This window comes from Aedes albopictus, chromosome 3 (assembly GCF_035046485.1).
Source record: "Aedes albopictus strain Foshan chromosome 3, AalbF5, whole genome shotgun sequence".
Lineage (NCBI taxonomy): Eukaryota > Metazoa > Arthropoda > Insecta > Diptera > Culicidae > Aedes > Aedes albopictus.
The window spans coordinates 331,619,340-331,645,882 of record NC_085138.1 but is presented as its reverse complement, the minus strand read 5'-3'; the positions used below and the strand labels follow the sequence as shown (position 1 = coordinate 331,645,882).

The window sequence follows — 26,543 nt, the reverse complement described above, 5'->3', positions numbered from 1 at the left end:
CAATGAACATCAAAATACATAAAAAACATGTCAAAAAACCACCGTAATTATGAGAGCTCACTCTCTCTCTTTGATTTCAGATTATGTATCTTGATACAAACGACTTGGACCGACATACGAGTACACGACCTAGACCGTAACCCTATAGCCATCATACCTCTAGGAGAAGCCAGACTGAGCAACAATTATCTACGAATAGTTCATCCCATAAACTTAGGACAACTAGCAAACTACATTGCAGAAATTGACGACGTGGCGCAGAATGCTATCAACAAAGACAAACCACTAAGTAATATTCTGAAAATTAAGCTTCATAGATTGCGTTCCATCATATCAAGGGTTAGGCCTGCGAACAGGAATAGACGTTGGGAGACTTTAGGAAAAGCATGGAAATATATTTCGGGAAGCCCAGACGCGGAGGATTTGAAGATTATAAACGCAACAACGAATGCCCTTATCGATCAAAATGACAGGCAGATTAGAATCAATATAGCAATCGAAGATAGACTCAAAAACATTACAGAAAAACTTAATTCTTTGATTAAATATCAGGACAACATTACAACGGAGACGTTAGATGGATTCGACTCAATAAATATCATTTTCAACCTAGATGAACTAATTAATCAGCTAGAAATCATAGAAGAGGCAATCACCCTAGCCAGGAGAAACATTCCCAGCAGCCGCATCATCAGCTCTCGTGAGCTAATAACCGCGAGGCAATTTCTTTCCCATGACGGCCTCGAACAAAACAACATGGACAGTATATTGGACATCGCCAGCGTGTATGTAATCTACAGCAAAGACATGATTATTTACACCCTCAAAATCCCAAGGATCAAAAACGTTATCTACAGACTGAACTTCATTGAACCAGTAGTACAGAATAACACGAAGATTCAACTGCATGCAAACTTCTATCTCGACGGACCGAAACCCTATCTTTCACAAACTCCATGTTCCAAAACCAAGGATTTATTTATATGCTCCAGCTCGCAAATAGAACCAATGACGGAATGTATCGAACAGCTGATTACCGGAAAACCAGCCTATTGCAACGTAGAACGAACGTATGGAAAAAATTTCATCAAAAGAGTGGATGACGCAAACATCGTAGTTAATGCCGCAGACCTCCTCATGTCATCCAACTGTTCAGCTCAAGAACGTAAACTACAAGGCTCGTTCCTCATACAATTTCAACAGTGTACGTTGAAGCTCGACGAAGAGGAATATGCAAACCGCAATTATGATGTGCAGCCCCAGTCGTTCATCCCAACAACAGGCCTAAAGGTAACTCCAGTTAAATTCATAAATCGCCTCCCATTGGAGCTTTTACAGGAGCAGCACTTAGAGCATCGGGACAACATAGCACACCTCAATCTGACAACCGACAACATTCACTGGAAAATCAATCTATTTGGGTGGCTATCCTTCGGAACATTCTCAACGCTGACGATCATCATCATCATTGTTATCATCATTGGGGTCCTGAAGATCATCACCTGGAAGAAATTTCATGCATCCGCATTTCCACCATCTGCACACGCCAAACAGCAGCCCGAAGGAAGCACAGCATCAGAAGTCAACGCAGAGGTTTCTTCCACGAGGTATCCCAAGTTGATTCCACAACCTTAATTTGAAAGCCGAGGACGACTTTCCAGCAGACGGGGAGCCGTTAGGAAATCCTGCTAGGTGAATCAGCCAATAGGAGCCGTTGGCGCGAACCACGGCGCATGCGCCATGCGGCACGGCAGTCAGGTGATAGGGCGCATGGAATGCGCTAGGTAAGCACGTTTAGTTCATAAAAGCGAACCAGCAGCGTGGTTCGCTCTCTTTCTTGATCCAGAATTCCGTGTAGGTAGTCGTTAAGTAAAGTACGTACAATAAATTGTGTAGAAGTGTAGTTTTTAAAAAGTGATTCATAACAAAGAAATCCCTAACTAAGCTATGAATATTTTAACGATTTATAAAAAAAAGATCATATTAAAAAATCACTCAGAAATTTATTTTTTCTATAACTTTTAATTCAGAATTTTTACATTATTTGAATGTTCCGCAAAGTTGTTAAACTTATAAAAATACACATCTTTGTTGAACATTAAGACATTCTATCTCGTTAAATGAAGAAGATATTAAATAATTTCAATACTTGATAATTGTTTGTTTTTCTACCATAACCCATAAAGGATATACAGTATGGACCCGATTTTGTCAGCCCCATTTTGCGACGAACTTTTTGCTCTCACTATCTAACGGTCAAACTTTGATCAATTCATTTAAGATCATCATCAAACTACTGCTGAAAGGCAGAACATACAGAGATAAAAAGTGTGAATATCGGTTTAGATTTTCGACGGGAGCAAAAAATGTGTTCCGGAAAGGGGCTGACAAAATCGGGTCACTTATGTACTTGTATACAAAAGTTAAAGCCATTTTCATATAGTAAAAATATAATTGTTTCATTATTTGAAACGGTACTCTGCGCCATTTTGCGCCGAAAGAAGTTAGATGAGATCAAAGTTACCCTAAAAAAATCAGTAATTTGTAAATAACTTTGTTATGTAAAAAACTAGCGTTTTTTGATGTTCAGCAAAACATGTATTTTCACATTCCAAAAAACTTTGTAGAAGACGCAAAAAATGTACAAAATCCCGTTAAAAAGTTATGATAAAATATATGATTTCTAGGGGTCATGCACATACAACGCAATATATCTCGTAAAGTATGAGATTTAGCATTATGACGTCTCTGACAAAGTTGTTTAAAATTGCATTTTGCACAATTTTGCCGAAGACATCAAACGTCTATCTGCATTTTTTGAAAAAAATATGTTTTTAATCTCACTTATAGGTGGATTGATCATTCAACTCTTCATGTCACGAAATTGGCAAAATAAAACACTGTGCGTTACCCTTTTTTGAATGAAAGTCCTGTATGGGCCGTTACGCTCGGTTGTACTTTCCCCTCTCCCTTGAGCGACGCGTAATTTGGGAACGGCGTCATATTTGTTTCAAAAAAAAAAAAAAAAATGCAACAGAACTTGTTATCATTTAGTTATAATCTGCCAAATTCTACTGTCAAAGCTACTATCGTTATGCGATACCATTACAGCTAGAAGGTGTAATGAAAAAATCTGTTAAGATATCACCATGGCTTGTCGGATGTAAACATTATTATCAATACAAACTGTAAGCTGGAACATAGCTGGAAATCAAATACTTCACAGCTATCCTGTTTCTATTTTTTTGGGGTTCTTTTATTGCACTCTAATCCAAAACCGGAATAGTTCCCGGATGATGTGCCAATCGAATAAGAATCCTCACCAACAAAACAGCTGCTTTCATAGAGTACGTGTTGGTACTGCGTGAACAAGTTTCAGGCAATTTAGACGATAAAACCCTCAAGATAAAGACAGCAAACGATTACAATGTTAGTACTGCTGTTCTAATTTCGCCAAAAAGTATACCAAGTAGTGAATGTTATCGAACATGGATAAAGCAAAAGTGGAACTAAATAATTATATCATGTAATTTGTTTATTCTACCTATGTATTTTGCTTCGACCTTAGGTAGCATCTATTAAGTACGTCACGCTAAAATTGGAAATTTTCAACCCTCCCTGCCTCCTCCAAACGTGACGATATACCCCTTGTGTGATAGATTCCTTTTCATTGCTTAAAATATAAAAAAATGTGGAATGTAACTAAATTATATCTACAGCTGTTATCATATCTGCATATCATATAATTGTGATAGATTAAAACAAAATCACTAACGACAAATCAAGTCTATTATACGTCAACGAGCTCCATATGACGTCATACTACCCCGCTCGTGTGCGTCTGACAAACAAGGATTTGAATGAGGAAACTGGCAATACGTAGAACCAGTAAAGCTTCTTTCATCGCGCTCTTCAAGAGCCGTGTTGGTCTCATTGGCAGAGGCGTCAGATTTCTACCGATGGAAGGTGTCTTGGTTCAAATCCCGTTCGGATCCAAGAATTTTACAACGTTCTGGAAATTATTTTTTCATGTTACTTTCTTCTTTCTAAAAATAGAATAACACATTTATTAATATTTACCCAAAAAATTAGTATAAAAATTAGTTTTTACCCTAATAGGTGTCACAGGAATTATAACACAATTTGTTATAATTTTGTTAAATTCTATCATATTTAATGGAACAAGTTTTGTAATATTTTTGTTATGATCATAACATGAGTTATCACATTTTTGTTCTTTTCAGTGGGAACTTTGTTAGAATTTTTGTTATTTTAACTACTAACGGTACATATTTTATATCAACCCTTGTTATAAAAATTCATTGTAACAAAATAACACAGCTTGTTATAATTTTGTAATGTCCATCTAGTCGGGTCCCTCTGTAGATCTACCGTTTGTTATGAAAATGCGTGTGGTCTAATCCTCCTCCACTGCAAAGCAAAACGGTAGAATCGCATTCGAACAACTACCGACGACGCAAGGAAACGTGGGTAGAATGTTTCTACATGTTCTCAACCTACATCCTAGCTAGAGCTGTTGCCAATGTTATGGCTACGGGAAGTGTGGTAATTTGGTTCCGGGTTTGAAATGTTATGAGTTTTACTCATGTTTTGTGTTGCGCTTCCTTTGGTTGAAGAATTAGTTGTGGGGTTTTTCGAAATTGCGATTCTGTTGCTCACTAACCGCTTTTGCGTGGTTTAGAAATTTGAATAACATTCCGGGTTCTGTTTCAACGCAAAATGCGGTTAGCCATAACTTTTTTGGGTACGGCAATAGTTTTAGTCAATAGAATGTCGAAAAATTTAGCAAGCTTTTCCTTCATATTTCCCTGCTTTTCTTTCCTTAAGCCTTTGCTTTGGACTGACAACGAGAAAACACCTATATGTTACATCTGAAAAAAATATAAATAGACGTTTCTGAAAAAACTGTAGTATAAAATTTCTGAGGAATTGCAAACAATTTTATGAAAGTTATAATTTCAAAAACTATAAAAATGGAAGAAAAACTTTATGGGGATTTTCTGGAGTAACTGCAGGGAAAATGCTGAAGTAGTTACAAAAATCTAAAGAAACTCGAAAAATATCTTGGAGCAACTCCTGAAAATATTCCTGAAGAACCAAAAAAAAAATTGTAGTGCAACATCAGAAGAAATAGTTTGTAGAGCTGATGGAAAACTCCTGAAGAAACTTAGAACCATATTCCAGCATCAGTTACAGTAATGGAGAAATTTTAGGAGACATTAATGGAATTAATTTGAAGTAACTCTATCCTAAATGTATAGAGGAACTTTTAGAAATATTGACAACCGGGTTCCTGAAGGAACTTAAACAAGAATAAATAAATCTAATGAAAAGTTTCTGAAGAAACTTCAGCGAACTTATGGCCACCTAGAAAAAATCTTATGCAACTCTTGAATTCTTGAAGAAATTTAAGTAGAAATTTCTATTGTAACTCTAACAAAAAATCAGAAAAAAAAACTACGGCTATATTCCCAGAATCAACTGCACTGAAACCAAATTCTTGGAGCAACTGTTGCTAGTATCCTTTAAACAGTTCTAGAAGAAATTTCTGGATGAACTGCAGTCGAAAGCCTTGGAGAAGCACGAGGAGAAATGCCTACTGATACTTTAAGAAAATTTGCAATTTGCAACAATAATCAACTTGAAAACCCAAGTTAGATTCAGAAGGAAAGTTTTAGGAGAAACCTCAGAAGAAATTGAGGAAGAAATTCCGGGAGGCATCTTCTTCCGGGAGGTTTTCAAAAGCAACTTCAAGATAAATGCGAGAAGAAGATTTTAGAGAAATCAATGAGGAAACTTAATAATATACTACTGGAGCGGACCTGGTGTGATGGTTAGAACACTTGACTATCACGCCGAGGACCTGGGATCGAGTCCCACTCCCGACAAACTCGCAAAAAATGTGAGTTCTTCCTTCGGAAGGGAAGTAAAGCGTGGGTCCCGAGATGAACTAGCCTAGGGCTAAAAATCTCGTTAATACAGATAAAAAAAAAAAAAAAATAATAATAATAATAATAATATTATACTGTTAAAATTACACGAGATATTTCTGAAATAGCACCCAAAAACTGTGGGAGCAGTTCCGGGAAAAAGATGTTGTTGTTCTTCTAGAAGAAAATTCTAGTAACAATTCCACCATCCCTAGAAGAGTTTTTTTTAACCTACGCAATAGCAACTCCAGGATTCTTTTTAATTAATTTCTAATGAAATCCTTGGATCAGTTACATCAAACTTCAGGAACTAAATCCAAATGAAACTCCTCTTCCATTTAGGCAAGATTCCTAAAGTTTCTCCTAAACTCAGGAGAAACTTTTGAACAATTTTCGAGGAAAACTTCAGAAGACTTTTCTTGGAGAATGAGGGAACTCTTAGAAAAATTCATTCTGGAGAAGCTGAGCATAAAATTCCCGGAAAACAATACTTCATACAAAAATAAAACTCAAGAAACTTAATGGGAAACTTCTGGAAATAGTAAAAAAAAACTCTGAAACAACGTTATAAGAAATTTCTGGAACAGCTCAAGAACAATATTCAGATGTAACTACAAGAATATCAAGAATTTCTGAAGGAATCTTACAGCAACTCTGGGATATAATTTTAGAGAAATTTTCGGAGACATTTGTGCTAAGTAGAAATGTAGGAGGAGCTTTTGGAAATACTTCTGAAAAAAATGTGGTTTTTGTAGAAGTTCTGGAACAACTTAAGGTGATTTTTTTATGTTTAATAAAACCCTTCAGAAAAAAATCCAGAAGAGACTTCAGGAAATACTTCGCTAAAAATTATAGAGAAACTCCTGTAGAATTTGCTGGAATAGTTCCTAGAAATCTGGAAGCGATTCTAGGAGAAATTCATAGACAGGTTCATGAGGAATTCTTGAAGTAACTGCATGGCAATTCTTGGAAGTTTTTCAAGAATATTTTCTGTTCCTCCAGAAAGAAATTCTTAACCCTCTTATACCAAAATTTTTTATTTTGGTCTAAATATCATTTTCCGTTATCTAAAATCGATTTAAACATTTTTTGAAAGATGATTCTTTTTAATTCTCGATTTTGTGAATTTCGGTTTTCGATTTTTCTAATTTTCATTTTCAAACATTCCCATACTTTTATATTTTTCCTGGAAGCCTGTTTGGGCGACGGATTTTTTGAGACGAAAACATTAAGAGATTTTACAACTATTGATGAAATATTTAATTTTTTTTTTTCTCCGTGTAATTTTAAGAATAATAATTTAACAGTGTATTCGACTCCCTTCACTACGATTAAATGATTTGGGAAAAATTTAAAATATGTTGATTGTAGCTATTCAATACAAAATAATCAATGACTTCCAAAAGGTGACCAAAACATCAATTTTTCAATGATTTTTTTTTAATGTAAATACGGTTTTAAAGACACCAAAAAACATTTTGAGGTATACAGAACAGTCCTAAATATTAGCCAAAAATATAAAAATATTGATTGCCTACTATACAAAAATTACAAAAATGCTCAAACTATACCACGTCCAAAGGCGGGGTTGGATATTAGAGGGTTAAAAAAAAGGAAATAATTATTGTTTTGAACAACTTCAAGGAAAAACTCTTCAGAAGAAATACCTCAAGACTGTTAAGTGAAAATTGCTCTACAGAGTCTGAAAAAATAACTTTCCAGAGCAACTCCAGGAGATGTTTTTGAACGAATTCCTTGAAAACCTACTGGAGCAACTCCAGAAAGTAATCTGTAGAAAAACCATTAACATTCCTGGAGTGATTCAAAAGAAGTTCTTGTAAAAGTTACATATAAAGTTCCAGAAAAAATCTCAAGGACTAATTTCAACGAAGAGGCATTCGAACTTCTTGATGAATTAGAAATCCCATGAAACTTCTATATGAACTTTGGTAAGTATTCCTGAAGAAACTTTTGAAAAAAAAATCCTAAAGTAACTCAAAGCAGAATTTCTATATAAATTCAGAAGAAAATCTAAGATCGGTTTATGTAACAGTTCCTGGCGAAATTTCAGAGATATTATTTGCAGAATTTTCATGAAATCTTACTCAAACAACTCCAGAAGAGATTTATGTAGCAACTCCACTAAAAAAGTCGAAGAGAACAACTTTAGGGAACAATCTCCAGGAGAAATCCCTCATGATTCTCAAGTGGAAATCCCTTTAGAGAATCGAGGACAAGCTTTCCAATTAAGTTCCAGCTGGCCGTTAACTAATCAGTAACAAAAAATGCTGGAAAAAATCCGCAAAATTATCTTAAAAAACTTTAGAAGAAATTCCTGGAAAGTCTATTTGAAGAATAATATGGGGGCTAACAGATAGAATAACTGAAAAATGACCTGGAAAAAATCTAGGACGATTTTGATAAATTGTTTGAAAGACGTCCCTGGATGATTTTCAGGAAAAAATTCTGGAGGCTTTCAAGCAGGCTTTCTGAGGAAACTTGGGAAGAAAATTTTAAAGATTTTCAGGAAGATATTCACGAATAATTCTAGTAGAATTTATTTAACAAAATACACGATAATTTCAGGAATCGATTGATAAATTTCAAAAAAAAAAATTTACTGGAACTTTACCTAGGTGGAACTCCGAGGGAAATCCATGGTGGGCTTTTAGAAGGAACTTCAAAAAAAAAAACGATGTACACTGTAGTTTTTTTTAAGTAGTTTTTTATTTCTTTTTTCGTTTTTCGTTTTCTTTAGAAACACGCGTAAGATAGTCAGGTCCACATCTACCGTGATTTGACTTTTTCACGACGTTATTTTACAAATAACGCAGTTTTTTACGACGTTTTTTTTTAAATAACGAGGTTTTTTTACGCGATACCCTTATCGTCGTAAAAAAATCTTCAGTGTATTCCAGATACGATTCCAGGATAATGTCCAGGACAAATTTCTTCAAGAATTTCAAGAGAATGTCAGAGGGATTTTTTCCTAAACGAACTCTCAGGAAGAATTTTAGGAGTAATTTAATATTGAGTTTCTGAAGGATCTTCAGGAATTATTTGATGAAGAATTTCAGGAGGTCTCCAAAATGTAAGTGGAATGTAGTCCTGCGGATAGTTCTAGAGAAACTCCAGAAGGATTTCCATAAAAAGCAATGTCTGAATTTCAGGAAAAAATGTTTTTTGAACTTCAGATGAAAGTCATAAAAAAACTCCTGGAGAGTTGCTAGAAGTAAGTAAAGAGGTAATAATGGATAAACTACAAGATAAGTTCTTGGAAGTGGTTTAGTTAAGCCTTCTGGGAGAGATTTGGGAGAAACTGGTGGTGAAATCCCTCGAAATACTCTAGGAGAAATTTCTGGGCGTTCTCCAGAAGATGTTCCTGGAGGACGTTCAGAATAAATTTCCAGAGAAACTTCAGTAGAATAATTAAGATGAATTCCAGAATGCATTCTAAGCACAATCCCCGGATTTCAACCTTAAGATCTCCAGAAATATTTCTTGGAGGAATTTATGAAGAAATACCTTGAAAATTTCTTACTGATAACTGATTATTAGGAGGAACATCGCCAGAAACACTATAAGGATTTTTTCGAGAAATCTTTGAACAAGCTTTTGGAAAAATCCAGGGTGTAGTCCGTATAGCCAGGCAGAATGTATGCAGGTGAACAATTTCTAGACGAAGTCCAGAAGAAATTCTTGGCGAAATTCAGAAGAAATTCAGGAGGAACCAATGAATTTATATCAGAAAAAATCGAGAGAATTTGCTGGAGGAAAATCAGCAAGAGCTCTAGTATGTGCTCCATGAAGAATTCCGGAAAGTTCTTTTGAAAGAGCTGTAGTAGAAACTACTGGAAGAACTTTAGGAGGGGTTCCTATAGAAATTCATGGAAGAAATCCTGGTAAAATATCTGAATGTAGTCTAGAAGGCATTCCTGGAGGAACTCCACACATTTTCTGTAGAAATTCATGAAGAATTTCCGATAAACAACATGTTGGAACTTCAGGTGTGACTTAAAAAAAAACACAACAATTTTCGGGGCATTTTTGGAGAAACTCATGAAGAAATTCAAGAATTGTTAGGAATTCTTTGAGAAAAAACGAGAGAAACAGTAGGAAGATCTCTACGAGGAATACCTTAAAAAATTAGAGCAGAAATTTTAGAAGGACATTCGGTAGGTATTCCAGCAGAAATTCATGAAAGAAATCTTACAAAAAATGCTAGTAGAATTCAAAGTAAACCTTCTGAGGAATTCAATCATAAACTAAAATTCTCTAGTTTTATTGCTCTTGTAATGCTACATTTCACGTCCCAAAAGACGGATTTCGCGCCAACTCGAACAAATGTTGGCAGCACCCTCTCAGATTACAACGAAACTTTCTTGGTGTGTAGACCTTGCCCAGATAAGCCACTTTGCATACTCATTTTTCTAATTTTTTTTCTCGACTGACTTTTGAAAAGGGCTAAACTTTTTTTATGGATTTTTTAAAAATGTTTTAATAAAAAATGACTACTCCTACAAAAAAGTGTTGTATGGGTGATTATCACAAAATAAGTCAAATTTTAAGAAAAAAATATTGAAAAAATCCAAAATGAGCCCTACACTGAAAAAAATCATTTCTAAAAATTCAAAGTTGATTTAAAAAAAAACACCATTTTTGATTTTGATGACATTTTGTCTCAAGACAGGTAATTATGTTCCCTACCAACCGTCCATACATCACAAGATGGGCACTTTTAAGGAAAAAAAGTTTTTCTAACAAAAACTTTTTCTTGTTCGAATGATTTTTTTTTTCAGTGTATTTTGTTATCAACAATAAAACCAGTGAAGGCCATAACAATCCCAGAATCCAATGAAACTCAATTTTCTAGGAGATTTTGTGTTATTTATTCAATCATTTGGAAGGATTTTCATATACATAAAAAACTTCAAAATATTACAAATGTATTTTCTTAGGCAAAAAACTATGGAATTTCTGAGTGCCTGGTATTGTTTTGGCGTTATTATATATTTCTTCGAGATCTTCTGACATTTTAATGTACTGTTCAGTGGATACGTAACAGAAATTTAATTTAGTTATATTTTTATCTGTCTGTACAACTGCCCAGTTATATAACTCTCGTGGAGTTGTTATGGTATTTCCATAATCTCGAGCAAGACTTGCTCTCTTTGCCATTCGCTTGAGAGTGCCACCAATAGCATCACATGGACCTTTACCGTGGGACGTTGCAAAAAAATGCCATTCTGCTCTTAATGCATGCTTCGACTGGAATCTACATAGACTAGCAAAGTTCTTCTTATTTTTGTATTGTGATGCTGCCCCATCAGACATAAAATAAATTTTAGAAAAGTTCGTTAATTGTTTCATAAAATCTATCATTTTTGAGATGAACAACTGGACCGAAACTGTATCGTGAGCCATTACTTCCGATATGATAATGAAGCTAACATTTACAAGTTTATTATCTTTCATATAGTAAATTTCAAATGGGTGTATTGTTGCTTGCGAGTTGTTCCAATGATATCCTTGAGCAGCGTTTTGAATTATGAATGAATAGTTTTCAGAGAAATCACAAATCGCAAGAATTTCATCATCCTTTAATGTATCTTTTTTATTTCTGAGAAATGAAGATTGTTGTTTATGAATAAAGTCGTGTGTTATAAGTTTGTCAATTTTATCAACAAGATACGGAACAAATTCATCAACAGGTTTAATAATCGTTTCTAAATTACAGCGATCAGTATTCAACCACTGCTGAAATATAATTTCTTCTTTGTCATTTGATTCTAATATCAATGTAAGTTCCTTTTCAATGTGTTCATTACAAGCACACTTTTCACAAGCACGGAAAAAGCAATTATCTGTTCTGGTGGAAATATCGCAAAGCATGTTTTGTATTATTTCATCTTGTGACACAATTCTTATACTGTTGAACATTAAATTTACATTTTCATGAATAGTACATATGCATACATTATGTATACCAGTAGAATCAAGTAAAATACAATGCTTTGGTCGCAACTGTGTAAATACTGTGAAACCAATATTCACAGTTTTGTACATATCTTCAAAAATCATATAAGCCTCTTTGAGCGACATCATCAAAAGTCGTTTTTGAACTTGTTGTTTTTTCCATTTCGAACCTCAGAAACAAAATCATTTGTTCCTGGCATTGGCCTGCTGATATCATTATCATCAAAAAATTCTCTTACTATTTGTTTTGTATCGTCATCAATACCATGCCCCCTTCTTTTTTCGGTGGTACAAAGAATACCCTGTTCATAAACAAGATCCTTCACCTGCCTCGCCATATACATTGGTGCGTTAAACTCTCTTGTGATTTTATTTACCGACCAAGACTTAGGAAGTACAGATAGTATTTTAATCTGTTCGCTTCTGTCAGTTGTAGGGTGATTGAACTTATCCTTTAACTGCATAATTATCTCGTCATACGCCTCCACTTTGCCAACATCCGTTGAATCTATTCCGAAGATATTTTTTCGAACTGCTTTCGTAATCTGCAATGATTTGTTTATGCGATATTCCATACTTCTCATGTTTCTAGATGAGATTGGCGATAAACTCAATGTTTCAGCAATGGTATTAAACTTCTCAATATTATGGGGACCCTGTAGTTGATCTGTTGACGGAATTGACTCCAATGATGGAATAGATGGTACCATATCTGTAAGATAAAAGTTAAGGTTAACAATATAATAATGAATGCAGTGGAAAGTTAATGATAGTTATTTATGCAACGAGTTGCAAAAATGATTTTTTTTCGCACAAGTAGTACATTTATCCAACGAGGCTTGCCGGGTTGGATAAATACGAAGAATACTGAAAAATGTAGTTTTGCAACGAGCTGCAAAATGAGTTATATAAAAGAAGCAAACACGTTGAAGGCTTACTTACCCAGCTCATGTTCGATTTGTTGACCACTCGTTGACGGTTCTGGTTCTGGAACATCATGATGTTGCTGCCCACTAAATGATGGTTGCATAGTTTCGTCGTTTCCATCCGATCGACGTTTTTTCGTATTCGGGCTTCTGTTGTGACTTATCAATCCACGACATGACTCACAAATACTCATCGATTCGTCGATTTCATGTGTATATCCCATGGAATGAATTTTATCTATCAATCTTAATGACATGCCCCGTAGATTATGACGGTTGCACTTTGGATTGTTTATTTTTGCACTGCACTTGAATTTGTTGAATTTTGATTTATACGATTGATCCATTACTTTTCAGAACTGCCTTTAATAACCAAAGAGAAGTAACACGTTGAATGATACCGATTCATTTTCTTGTTTTGTTCATATTTGCTTTAGGTACAACTCTTGATTTGTTTTTTTTTTCGATTAGGTAGTTCGAATCTAATAAATAGCCTTACCTAATATTAGGTAAGAACATGGGGTAGAAACGTTTGGGTAGAAATTACAGCAGCACGTATGAAATGCGTGTTCTAATTGTATATTGTTTCGTACTTCTAGAGTGCTGCTGCGTGAATATGGGTGCATTGCATTGTCGCATATGACACAATAAGTTTCATTGCATTTTGAGATTACTAGATAACCTTCACTGGTTTAGTTTGTTTTTATAAAAAGACACTGAAAAAATAATAATTTGGACATGAAAAAGTTTTTGTTAGAACAACTTTTTTTCCTTAAAAGTGCCCATCTTGTGATGTATGGACGGTTGGTAGGGAACATAATTACCTGTCTTGAGACAAAATTTCATCAAAATCAAAAATGGTGTTTTTTTTAAAATCAACTTTGAATTTTTAGAAATGATTTTTTCAGTGTAGGGCTCATTTGGATTTTATTCAGTATTTTTGCCTTTCTCGTACACCAAGGTGTACCGAAAGGCTATATGTTCACTCCAAAAACGAAAATTTGATAGAGCCTCCGGAGGGGTCAAGTCTTATATACCAATCGACTCAGCTCGACGAATTGAGGTGATGTCTGTGTGTGTGTATGTGTGTGTGTGTATGTGTGTGTACAAAAAAACTCACATCACTTTTTGGCAGTAAACCTCAACCGATTTTATTGACCGACGGTTCATTCGACGCGGAATCTGGTCCCATTGTTTCCTATTGAAAATGGTTCAGATCGGTCCAGCCGTTCCGGAGTTATGGCCATTTAGGTGTTCCGGACCGGTACCCCAGGAAGGGGCCAGATATTAAAACGCTACAAACCCATCCATGCGGCACATCAAACTACGGCATTTTCGATAACTTGATGAATGGTAAGCAGAAAAATAGTCTCAGACCATATCTGAACCGGTAGTGTCCCGGAACAGGTTCCGGGTGTCCCGCCGGAAGTGACCAAACATAAAAGTGAACTAAACCCATGCATGCGACATATCAAATCGCGGCTTTTTCGATAACGTGGTGAACAGTAAGCAGGAAAACATTCTCAGACCATATCGGAACCGCTAGTATTCCGGAACCGGTTGCAAATGTCCCGCCGGAAGTGGCCAAGTATTAAAGTTAACCAAACCCATGCATGCGACATATCAAATAGTGTCTTTTTTGATATCCTGATGAACAGTAAGCAGGATAATATTCTCAGACCATATCTGAACCGGTTGTGTCCCGGAACCGGTTCCGAGTGTCCCGTCGGAAGTGGCCAAATATAAAATGGAAATAAAACCATGCATGTGACATATCAAACCACAGCTTTTTCGATAACCTGATGAACAGTTAGCAGGAAAGCATTCTTAGACCATATCGGAACCGGTTCCAGATGTTCCGCCGGAGGTGGCATAGTATAAAAGTTAAATAAACCCATGTAAGGGACACATCAAATCGTGGCTTTTTTGATATCTTGATGAACAGTAAGTAGGAAAATATTTTCAGAACATATCTGAATCGGTTGCGATCCAGAACCGGTTCCGGGTGTCCCGCCGGAAATGGCCAAATATAAAAGGGAACCAAACCCATGCAAGCGACACATCAAATCGCGGATTTTCAGGGAACTTGATTTAACAAAAAAAAAATTTCCGGCCATATTGGGGACAACCGGTAGTGTTCCGCAACCGATTACGGTTGCCCCATCGGAAGTGGTCAAATGTAAAGGAGAACCAAACCCATAAATTCGACACATTTAATGACTTTTTAGGTAAGCTGATGAACGGTTAACAAAAAAAATCATAGACCATACTTTGGAAAACCAATAGTGTGCCGAAACCGGTTCCGAGTGTCCCGTCGGAAGTGGCCAAATATAAAATGGAAATAAAACCATGCATGTGACATATCAAACCACAGCTTTTTCGATAACCTGATGAACAGTTAGCAGGAAAGCATTCTTAGACCATATCGGAACCGGTTCCAGATGTTCCGCCGGAGGTGGCATAGTATAAAAGTTAAATAAACCCATGTAAGGGACACATCAAATCGTGGCTTTTTTGATATCTTGATGAACAGTAAGTAGGAAAATATTTTCAGAACATATCTGAATCGGTTGCGATCCAGAACCGGTTCCGGGTGTCCCGCCGGAAATGGCCAAATATAAAAGGGAACCAAACCCATGCAAGCGACACATCAAATCGCGGATTTTCAGGGAACTTGATTTAACAAAAAAAAAATTTCCGGCCATATTGGGGACAACCGGTAGTGTTCCGCAACCGATTACGGTTGCCCCATCGGAAGTGGTCAAATGTAAAGGAGAACCAAACCCATAAATTCGACACATTTAATGACTTTTTAGGTAAGCTGATGAACGGTTAACAAAAAAAATCATAGACCATACTTTGGAAAACCAATAGTGTACCGAAACCGGTTCCAGGTGCCCCGACGGAAGTGGTCAAATGTAGAAAAAAAAAACCAAACGCATACACGCAGCACACTAAATAACGGCTTCTTCGATAACGCGAAGAACGGTCAGCAAGAAAATAGTCTCAGGTCAGTAATGTTCCGGATCCAGATTCGAGTGCCTCGCCGGAACTGGCGAAATGCACGAATGAACCAAACCCATACATGCATTACATTAATTTGCGACTTTTTAGGAGAACTGATTAATAATTTGCATGAAACTAGTCTAAGACCACATCAGGGACGAGTGTAGAATTAGCAACTAGTTAAAATACACATAAATAAAAACAAAAAAAACACATCAGGGACAATCGGTAAGTGGTAAAATGTGAACCGAAAGTTGTAAATGTGAAATTGAATCAAATCCATGCGTGTCGTACCATAAAACCACGCTGATTCGACAATGATTGCTGTCAAATTACCTGTGTAAACTTTCAATTCGATAAACTAACTCTATTTTAGTTTTGTTAAGATTGTATGATTTGTTTTTGAACACAAATCTTACAGATATTGTTGTGGTACGAATTGATAGCTTGTATTGTCGGGCCGCCACCAAACCGGACTTCGCACAATCAAGTCGCGACGCGACCCAACTCGCGACGTTTTTTAATCATGTCAGAAGTAGTGCGCATCCTTCCCGTTGTTGTCAGCAACACAGCGCACTAGATGCGAAACAGTTGCGACACTTGTGGACCAAGAAAATGGCAATTTTTGATTGAATGTCGGTCTTGATTCCAACCGGATAGACAATACATTTTACGATTGTTGGCTTCCGAGGTTCACTGCGGTTGATCACCAAACGGATCAGGTGTCGGAATGCACCAAATTAGAACTTTCGGAAGTAGCAGCTGCACGAGGAGCCGCTGCGGGTGTAAGTAACATCACAATATCGTATCATTCGTATTTACAGTGTATTACACTGAGACATTTGATCATTTTTTTAATTCAACAAATTTCGAATGAGCGGGGTACAAGTTAAAAAGTGTCTTATTAAAGAGTGATGAATACGCGGGGTTTGACAGTACATCAAATAGCAGCTTTTTTGATAACTTCTTCTTCTTCTTTATAGCTCGACGTTCGCATTGGAACTTGGCCTGCCTCTTTTCTACTTAGTGTTCTTTAGAGCACTTCCACAGGTCATAATTGAAGGGTTTTCTTTGCCCGCCATTGCATGAATTTGTATATTGTGAGGCAAGTTCAATGATACACTATGCTCAGGAAGTCGAGAAAATGTTCCCGACCGGAACGGGAATCAAACCCGCCGTTTCCGGATTGGCGATTCATAGCCTTAACCACTAGGCCAACTGGAGACCCTTTTTTGATAACACGATGATCGATTCGTAAGAACATAGCCTCAGACCATATTTTAGACAACCAGTAGTGTCCCGAAACTAGTTCTGGGTGTCCCACTGGAAGTGGTCAAATGTAAAAGTGATTTGTACCCATGCATAAGATAAATCAAATCGTGGTTTTTTTTATGTAACCTGATGTACGTTAGCAATGATATTGCCTCAGACTATATTTGGGAGACCCGGTGGTGCTCCGGAACCTGTTCCGGAAAGTAACCAAATGTACCATGCGACACATCACATCACGGCTTTTTTAATAACCTGAGGAACGGTTAACTAGAAAATAGGCTCATACCACATTAGAGACTACTGGTAGGGTTGCACAATAGTATGGGACACGCTTGTATGGAAAAAATAAATCCTCGCTCCAGTCGACTTTTTAGATGTCATTTAGGTCCCATATGAACTGTACAAAATTTCAGCGCAATCGGTGAAACTATAATTTAGCGCAAGCGGTTCAAAGTTTGCATAGGATTTACTATGGGAAAAGTTATACTTTCAAACAAAAAATCCCAGAGGTCGCCCCTTATCTCCTTAATTTAAATCGATCAACGCTTCTTGAAGAAAAATCCTTTGTGAAACTTTCTTTCGAAGGCCGCAAAACAATTGGGTTTTTAAATTAAGAAAAATATATTGATTTTTCGATTTTATACGAAAGAGCACCTTTTTCTGAGCCACTATGATTTTTTTCAGATTTTTAGAACCTTATTTTGGTACCTAAAATCAATTTCAAAGAAATTTTTTGAAATCACCTTTTGACAGCTGGGTAACTGTTTGACAGCTCCGCCCAGTACAAACTGCGATAAGGGGTGATTCGACAAATCGCTCCCATACAAACTTCAAATTGATTTTTAAATAGGTTCCCGGGCTCCGAAATTCATGAAAATTTGGATTTCGGCTCAGTTTGACATGCAGATTCAGAATATCGAATTATCTCAACACCGTTAAAGAAGCCAATTGGATGCTTGTGGAAAAAGTTATTGATTTATCACCGATTAGTGATCCGACGAACGGCTTTTTGTTTTGTTTTATCAGCAGCACTGTAGCTACTGCCTTGGCTGCTGCTGTTTCTGGGGGTGGTGATGCCACCCGCCACTCCATGCAGCAACGGCAGCAGCAGTGCTGCTGATAAAACAAAACAAAAAGCCGTTCGTCGGATCACTAATCGGTAATAAATCAATAACTTTTTCCACAAGCATCCAATTGTTTTGCGGTCTTCGAAGGAAAGTTTCCTAAATAATTTTTCTACAAGAAGCGTTGATCGATTTGAATTAAGGAGACAAAGGGCGACCTCCGGGAATTTTTATCTGAAAGTGTAACTTTTCCCATAGTAAATCCTATGCAAACTTTGAACCACTTGCGCTAAATTATAGTTTCACCGATTACGCTGAAATTTTGTACAGTTCATATGAGACCTAAATGGAATCGAAAAATTCAACTGGAGCGAGAATTTGATGTTATTGCACAACCAGCGTTTGATGCTTCGCCGGAACTACGAAAGTAAATAAAATCAATGCAAGCGATAAATATGTGTAAGGGAACAAAATCTTGACATATTAAACCCACATACAAACAGACGTCTCACTATACTCACTACGTTCTTGTTTTTAACGGTCAATAAAATATAACCTAGAATGTGCAGAAAAAACTTTATCGAAGACCGCAAAGTGATCTGTGAATGTGTAAAAAGTTATATCTTAGCTTGTTAGTATCGTCTTGATATTGATCAGCTCCCAATGTTAGTGAAGGTACTCAAGCAGTCAATTGAGAAATCTGATATTATTCAGCTCTGCTTTTACGCTGAACACTACGTCGGAGTATGTGCCATAAATAAGTTTTAAGTCAATTCAATGATGGCTTTGATAAAATGCTTGCTTTTCTTAAAAAATATCAGGATTCAGGAACACTTTGACTTACGTTGACGGAAAGATCGTTAGAACATATACGACGAGAAAGGCACTATCACCTCTAGGTGGATTAATTTGGGTTTTTTCTTAAAATTTGACTTATTTTGTGATAATCACCCATACAACACTTTTTTGTAGGAGTAGTCATTTTTTGATTAAAAACATTTTTAAAAAATCCATAAAAAAAGTTTAGCCCTTTTCAAAAGTCAGTCCAGATAAATTTTGAAGAAACTAAGTACGCAAAGTGGCTTATCTAGTCTTGGTGAACATACCCAGAAAGTTTCATTGTAATCTGAGAGGGTGCTGCCAACTCCGAATACGATTTGGGACGAAATTCGTCAAAAGCATTTCCTTGTGAAAAATATTTTTCAGGAACAATTTTCTGGTATTCTTTATGACATATTCCTGGAGGAACTCATGAAGAATTTCAGGAGGTTTTTTTGAATAAATGGCATAAAAATTTAAGGTTAAAAATTTTGGAATATTTTTTAGAGGAGCTCCAATAGAAATTCCTTGCCGCTCAAGTTAAAAACCCTCGTGGGATTTCGAAAGAACTTGCTGGAGGAAAATCAGCAAGAACTCCAGTTTCATGAAGAATTCTGGAAAGTATATCTGAAAGTGCTGCTGTAGATCGGCTCCAGAGGCATGTTCGCCTTCATTTGCAAAATTAGTGCATGAACTGAAGGTGGAATTCCTGTGAGAATTTATCAAAATAATCCTGGAAAATATCGGGATGTAGTACAGGAGACATTTCTAAAGGAACTCCAAACTTATCTTTTGTATAAATTCGAGAGGAATTTTCTGAAAATATTATCTAAAAAAATCTTGTTGGAACTTCAAGTGAAACTTGAACAAACTAAAGCAAAGAATTTCAGGAGTATTTCTTGGGGAAATTGATGGAGAAATTCAAGAAGAATTGTTGGAATACAATAAGGGGAATTCTTTAGGGAACAACAAGAAAGACAGTAGGAAAAACCCTACGAGAAATCCCTCGAGAAACTAGATGAGATATTCCAGAAGGATTTTTGGCTGGTATTCTTAGTGGAGAATTCCTGAAAGATCTTCTACAAAAAAAATCCTAGTGAACCTTCTGAGAAATTCCATCATAAACTAGATTTCTCTAGTTTTATCGGTTATGTATTACAAAGGCTACATTTCTCGTCCCAAAAGCATTTCTTTCTTATCAAGTAATCAAATCAGCAATAAAAATGTTACGCCACCGAAGAAAGTTGAATATCCTGGGGTAAAACCCCTCAAGAAAAACCACCAATAAGTAGTGGGCGGTAACAGTTCATTGACTAGTCGGTCGTCGGTTGATTGCAAAAATAGACCGCACAGACCCAGCAAAAATCCACCATAAAAAGAGGATTTCCACCTCCTTGGCGGGGTTTGTCATCGTGGCCCGGGCCCCGGGCTGCCACGGGAAATGAAAAGAGTGAGCTTCATTAATAATTCAACGGAGATTTGGTTTGGCTCTTTGGCTTCTTTTCTCGGAGTTTGGGGGACCGCACGGAAAACCGCACCACCAGCAATGAGTTATGTTTCATCAATCTAATGAGCGGAGATATTCCACCGAGGACGAGCAGTAATAAAGCACTTCATTATAATTTCTTTCGTTTTCCGGCTTTGGCAAGATTTGTTCGGGTTTGGTTCCGTCGCCGTCGTCGTCGTCGTCGTTGCCGAGAAGGTGGATCAACGTCGTCGGATAGCCAACCGCATCGCCAACCAACGCTACCACCATCACCGGGGCGTGACGGACCACAACGTTGATGTCGGCTTTGGTTTTTCTGCGGTTTTGAATCTAGAGAGTAGCGCCCCCGCCGTCGTCGTCGTCGTCATCATCAGAAAAACCAAGAAGACGCTAGCACCACCGGAGGAGGAAATGCCTTGGGTAGTAAAAAGATTTAAAATGTTATAAAACGTTTTGCGCGGAGTTGACAATTCAGTGGGCAATTTATGCTGCGCTGGGGTAGGTTGCGAATGGGGGCGGGTGGCGTCGAATAGAATGGACGAGAACCATCAGCTTTGGGCTCTTGGAGGGTAATTTATGGCTGGAAATTTAATACGCACAATTTTGCTGATGTTGTGTCTGCGATGGTAAATTTACTTAATTGGGTCTTTCGAGGCCAATTTTAGCATGCGGTACGGACGAGGTGAAGATCGCCCGTTGGTGATAGTGTGTTCTGAAGTTTGGATGTTCCAATGCGCATAGAAATCTGTTTGTCTGAGTTTTATGTTCTGCAGAGTAATTTACGTCCGACGAGAATTTCAATCTGTCAGCAGTTGTAATGGTTCTAAGCGCGGCCTTACAGGTGGAATCTAATCATCTCAACGTCTAGAAATTTTCATAAACTTTTGAGAGAACCAATTTGAGCGTTTTCTATTAGGGGTATGCTCATAGCTGTCTTGCTTAGACAGTATCGTAAAAGTAAACTACAACCATATAAGAACTAAATGGCTTTTTGTTATGCTTCCAAAGCAAAAAGATCTCGTTGACATAAATTCCCGCATGCTTACAGTTTTTACGATATGTGTATACATCATTACTGTGAAATCTAGTGACATGAGCTTGACTGCATCGTATGTGCAGCAGCGACATCAGCAGCAACAACGGTGGTCTTTGCGACAGCTCCCCAAAAACCCCGAAATCCGTTCAATCCTTGCTTCAACCCGGTATGGATATGATGCATTATGTGCCAGAAAATAGAAAGTCGCGAAAACAACCATAGCATAGCATATCATAGCATCCATTCATATTGCTGATGTCGCTACTATCTACAATGTCATAGATTCACTCAGCTCCACATACCTGGCCAAGTCCTTGCAAGCATTTATAAATCCCTTCATCAACTTCGAAAGAGCCCAGAACTGAAGCAGCTTCCAATAGATGAAAGAATGTTGAAAATAGCGAATTTTTAATTTATATGCAGTTATAAAGCAGATACCGTAATCCGGGGTAATATTGATCAGAATTCTCAATCTTTTTTGAATAATTCTTTTGTTAACGCAAACGTTACATGTTTTATATTTTTAAAAGAAGTACTGGCGCTCTGAGTATGTGTCAAGCTACTCGAAATAGGATTGTGACACTATAAAACATGATAAAATAAACTTTTTAATCTAATTTTTGATTTTGTTGATTTGGGGTAACATTGATCATCTAAGTGAACAATGTTCGTTAGTGTAGAAAATACACTTACTTACTAAATTTGGGGTCTCTGATTTCAAATATGTTGTCCAAATTCTTACAAGTTATGCACTTTTTGAGATATTCTGAGAATAAAATCCCTCAAACCTAGAATAACGCCTAAATGTAGGCATGGCTTTAGGAATTGATAGACTTCTTTGAATAATTCGTATATTTTATTGAAAAAGAGCATTTTTATAAAAGTTTCGATTATTAAATCCCAATCTAGGATATCATATTGAAGGTATACAGTGATTTCTAACCTCATATCATATCTAATATTCACGCCAACCATGAATGTTTGACAATGTATCTCATTGCGTTACGGAACACAGTTATGGAATAATCGATTTATTTCAATGTTTATGAAATTCCATTTTCATGAATTGCATGTCATTTAATAGCTAAATGATAGCAGATTACGATATACCATTCGATAGCAGAAACTGGTTCAATGTAAAATACTTATTTGAACATTTCATGAGGTCAGTCAAGCCGATCAATGTTACCCCGCTGATCAATGATACCCCGTTTTACGGTACACTCCCGATCAAAAGTTTGGGGTACCCCCTCAAAAACCTGTAATTTTTTTAGGCCCATATCTCCGCCAATTTGCGTCCGATTTCAACACCCTAGGTTTCATTCAAAAGATAATTAGTCAAAGAAACTTTGAACATGATTTAAAATAAACTTTTTCAAAAAAAATTGTATGTAAACTTAACCCAAAGTTGCCAAATTTTCTAAAAAATGAATATAAACTTACAGCAGTGTCGCTGGAAATTGGGTCGACCAAATTTTATGATGAGAGCGATAATATGACCCATTTTCTATTAGCTTTCAACTGCTTTTTACAGAACTTAGCTTGAAAATCTAGAATAAAAAGTTATTAAGTAAATTAACTCTTCATGTCATCGACCAAAAGTTTGGGGTCACCCCTCAATACGATGTATCAGCCAAAAGTTTGGGGTCACTTTCGTAAAACATGGAAAAGTGATTTGGTGATATCTACGTCATCTACATATAGTTCAATTTTAATTCTTTTTGGCTCATTTCAAAGATAATAACCTAAATTTACGTTTGATGTCTTTAACTTAACGTATTTAACGATTTTTGTATACAAAAATGTTATGTAAAGTTAACACATTTCACAACACTTCAAAAAATGAGATAACTTTACGTTAAGTTTTGGTATGTAAATTTCAACAATTATGTGTGGTTCAATGTCTATGCAGTAAGTATCATGCATTTTGTTTCAAATAAGCCAAGAAGAATTAAAATTGAATGAATGTTGACAAATATATCAACAAATCGCTTTTCCATGTTTTACGATAGTGACCCCAAACTTTTGGCCGATACATCATTTTGAGGGGTGACCCCAAACTTTTGGTCGATTACATCAAGGATTAATTTACTCAATAACTTTTTTTCTAGATTTTTTAGCTAAGTTCTGTAAAAAGCAGTAGAAAGCTAATAGAAAATGGGTTATATTACCGCTCTCATCTTAAAATTTGGTCGACCCAATTTCCAGCGACACTGCCGTAAGTTTATATTTATTTTTTAGAAAATTTGGCCACTTTGGGTTAAGTTTACATACAATTTTTTTTTGAAAAAGTTTCTTTTAAATCATGTTCAAAGTTTCATTGACTTATTATTTTTTGAATGAAATCTAGGGTTTTGAAATCGGACACAAATTGGCGAAGATATGGGCCTAAAAAATGACATGTTTTTGAGAGGGTGACCCCAAACTTTTGATCGGGAGTGTATATACTGAAGTAGAATTATTTATAAATAAATAATATTGGAAAGATCTCACCAATTGTTTTGTGGTTTTTGTGGTGCAATGCCGATCTAGATTGTCTTGATTAATATTCTTCTCTGCAAAGAACAACACAATACTCAGCAAAGAACAACACAATACTCGATAGTCGCAAAAACAACCATGAGAAAAAAAAAATCGGGAAATAATATTTATTCCAAATTTCCAACTGAGGAACACCTTACCTCAAAAATAAAATGTTTTAGTAGATATATTTATGGAACAACAAATCACAACGTTAACCTTCCAGAGAATCCCCCTACAAAAGTTGAGGAATTGTGAAATTTTATTCCAGCCTTATTTTATCAAAAAAAACTCTATTTGTTATATCAGAAACATAAACTTTTGTATTAACAATACCACGCAGGAAATATTCAGAAAAAATACCAAGTGGTTTATAGACAGCCATTCAAACGTCACATCCACGCGTGTCTTGTAAAGGTAACTTATTTTGTCGTGCACTTTAGGTCTCTTGTCCATCAAACTTTGCCGTACATACTCTTTTTCTCTGTGCTGGTCTCTGTGCTTAGCTCTACGTAAGATTGTTCTCCGAGCATTTCAGAGGAGAAGAAGTTTCAGGGGACACCAGGAGGTTAAAGATCAGGTCTGGTCATTCAAGGAGTTTTGGAAGCGTTTCAGGATATTTGAAGGGTTTTGAAAGGCGATTCAGGAGCGTTGATGGGGTTTGCGTTTCATGTGGTTTACGGGGCGTTTCAGGAGGGGTTAAAGGGGCATTTCGATGCGTTTCAAAAGATTTAAAGGGAATTTTAAGAGTCTCGTAAGGAGTCTCATCAGAATTTTGGGGGGTTTTGCAAAGGGTGTTTTAGGGGGAGCAATTCTGAGACGTTCCTCGAAAATTTAAAGTTGTTTAAGAGGGTTTCAAGACGTTTCAAGTTGCTTCGGAGCTTTACAAGGAGGGTTCAGATGCGTGTTAGGGAAGTTAAGTGCGGTTCCAAGTGGTTTCATGCCTATTTTATTAGAGTGTCAGTGTAGTCAGAGTGCCGCCTGGCCCTAAAGCCCGTTTCAACCTTCTGCAACGCCAAAAACCCCTTGTGCTACATAAAATTGTTTTGAATACCCCTTAATCCCTTTCAAAATTAATCCCTTAAATGCCTCTGGGAATTTCGCCCTTGAAACACCTTCAGACTATCTAAATCGTATCTGGAACCACCTAAAATCTGAACCACCCCAAACTTCCTGAAGCCCCCTGGAACGCCTTCAAAACTGCTGATATCCCCTAGAAGCTCTAAAATCGTCTTAAAATAAAACCTCTCAGACGCCCTAAAAAATAAACTTAAAGCTCTCCCAAAATACCCATGAGAACCAGTTGAAATTCCCTGAAACCCCTTGAATTCCCCTGAGATGCCCTTATACGTCTCTAAACCCCCCCTGCTGATACACCTTGAATTGCCACTGATACTCTGAAATTCTCTTGCTCACTACTGCCATTTAGTGACCATAGAGATGTCCATATCCTCAGTGTAGCGGAGAGATTAAGAAAATACACCACTCACGCTGTTAATTTCTACAGGAGCCCGTCTCTTATACATATGTAGATTCACCACTGAGATTTGGATGCGCGCAAGAATGGTGGGCAGCTTGGTGGGCAGAAATAAATCTCTTAGCACCCTGAGCACTGGACCACACAATAGTGTGGTGAGAGCACTTTCAAGTTCTACTCGGTGAATGTATAAAACTCACCCCAGTGCGCGCTCCAGTGAGGTTTTTGCGCCAGAGTGTGCACTGCGGTGAAACACCGGAGAGTTCTCGCCCCAGTGACTCCATGGTGCGGATGGTGTAAATACACTGAAGAGCGCGCGAGAGAGTGAGCCACATTCGATCCAAGGCAATCGAGCAAGAGCACACACTATAGCGCTTGGTCCACCCACTACCCAAAACAAGAGAATCTCTCTTCTTGTTGTGGTGAATATCTTTAAATTCTCAGTGTGGTCGATAAACTGCCATCTCAGTGAAATTCTTTAGGGATAAGGTATTTGGAGTATATAGCTCAAAATTTCTAATGCATCGCATCGTTGTAAATAATCATTATACGGATTTGTTGTTAATAATCATTATACGGAAGGGCCCATATAGCCGAGGCGGTAAACGCACGGGTATTCAGCATGACCATGCTGAGGGTGATGGGTTCGATTCCCGGTCGGTCCAGGATCTTTTCGTAAAGGAAATTTCCTTGACTTCCTTGGGCATAGAGTATCTTCGTGCCTGCCACACGTTATACACATGCAAAATGGTCATTGGCAAAGAAAAAGCTCTCAGTTAATAACTGTGGAAGTGCTCATAGAACACTAGAAGCAGGCTTTGTCCCATTGAGGACGTTACGCCAAGAAGAGGAGAGGAGGACGGATTTGGCTGAAAAGGCATCCCAATATTGTCAATGACTGAACAACCATCATAATACTTTTTTTAACCATATTCGTTGAACGTTTATTTTAAAAGGTGCTCTAGAAAATTTGAGCAATGCTCAGTTTGTAATCTAACTTTTGATTAAAA

The 26,543-nt window shown here is 36.9% G+C and overlaps 2 protein-coding genes across 4 annotated transcripts in view; one reads left to right on the top strand and one right to left on the bottom strand.

The window, feature by feature from the left end:
• The window catches only part of LOC109410089 (insulin-like growth factor-binding protein complex acid labile subunit), an 878,026-nt gene that overhangs the window by 802,927 nt on the left and 48,556 nt on the right, over positions 1–26,543 (top strand). The window lies entirely within an intron of this gene.
• On the bottom strand, positions 1,989–18,133 carry LOC134284236 (uncharacterized). Of its 2 annotated transcripts, none has more exons than XM_062842926.1 (2): positions 12,870–18,133; positions 1,989–12,639 (listed from the first exon to the last, which is right to left on the bottom strand). In XM_062842926.1, exons 1-2 carry the CDS (start codon positions 13,198–13,200, stop codon positions 12,056–12,058), a joined length of 915 nt encoding a protein of 304 aa, XP_062698910.1. In that variant the 5' UTR covers positions 13,201–18,133; the 3' UTR covers positions 1,989–12,055. The 2 variants fall into 2 exon arrangements, with proteins under 2 accessions (XP_062698910.1, XP_062698909.1); XM_062842925.1 differs by having other exon boundaries at positions 12,870–18,128.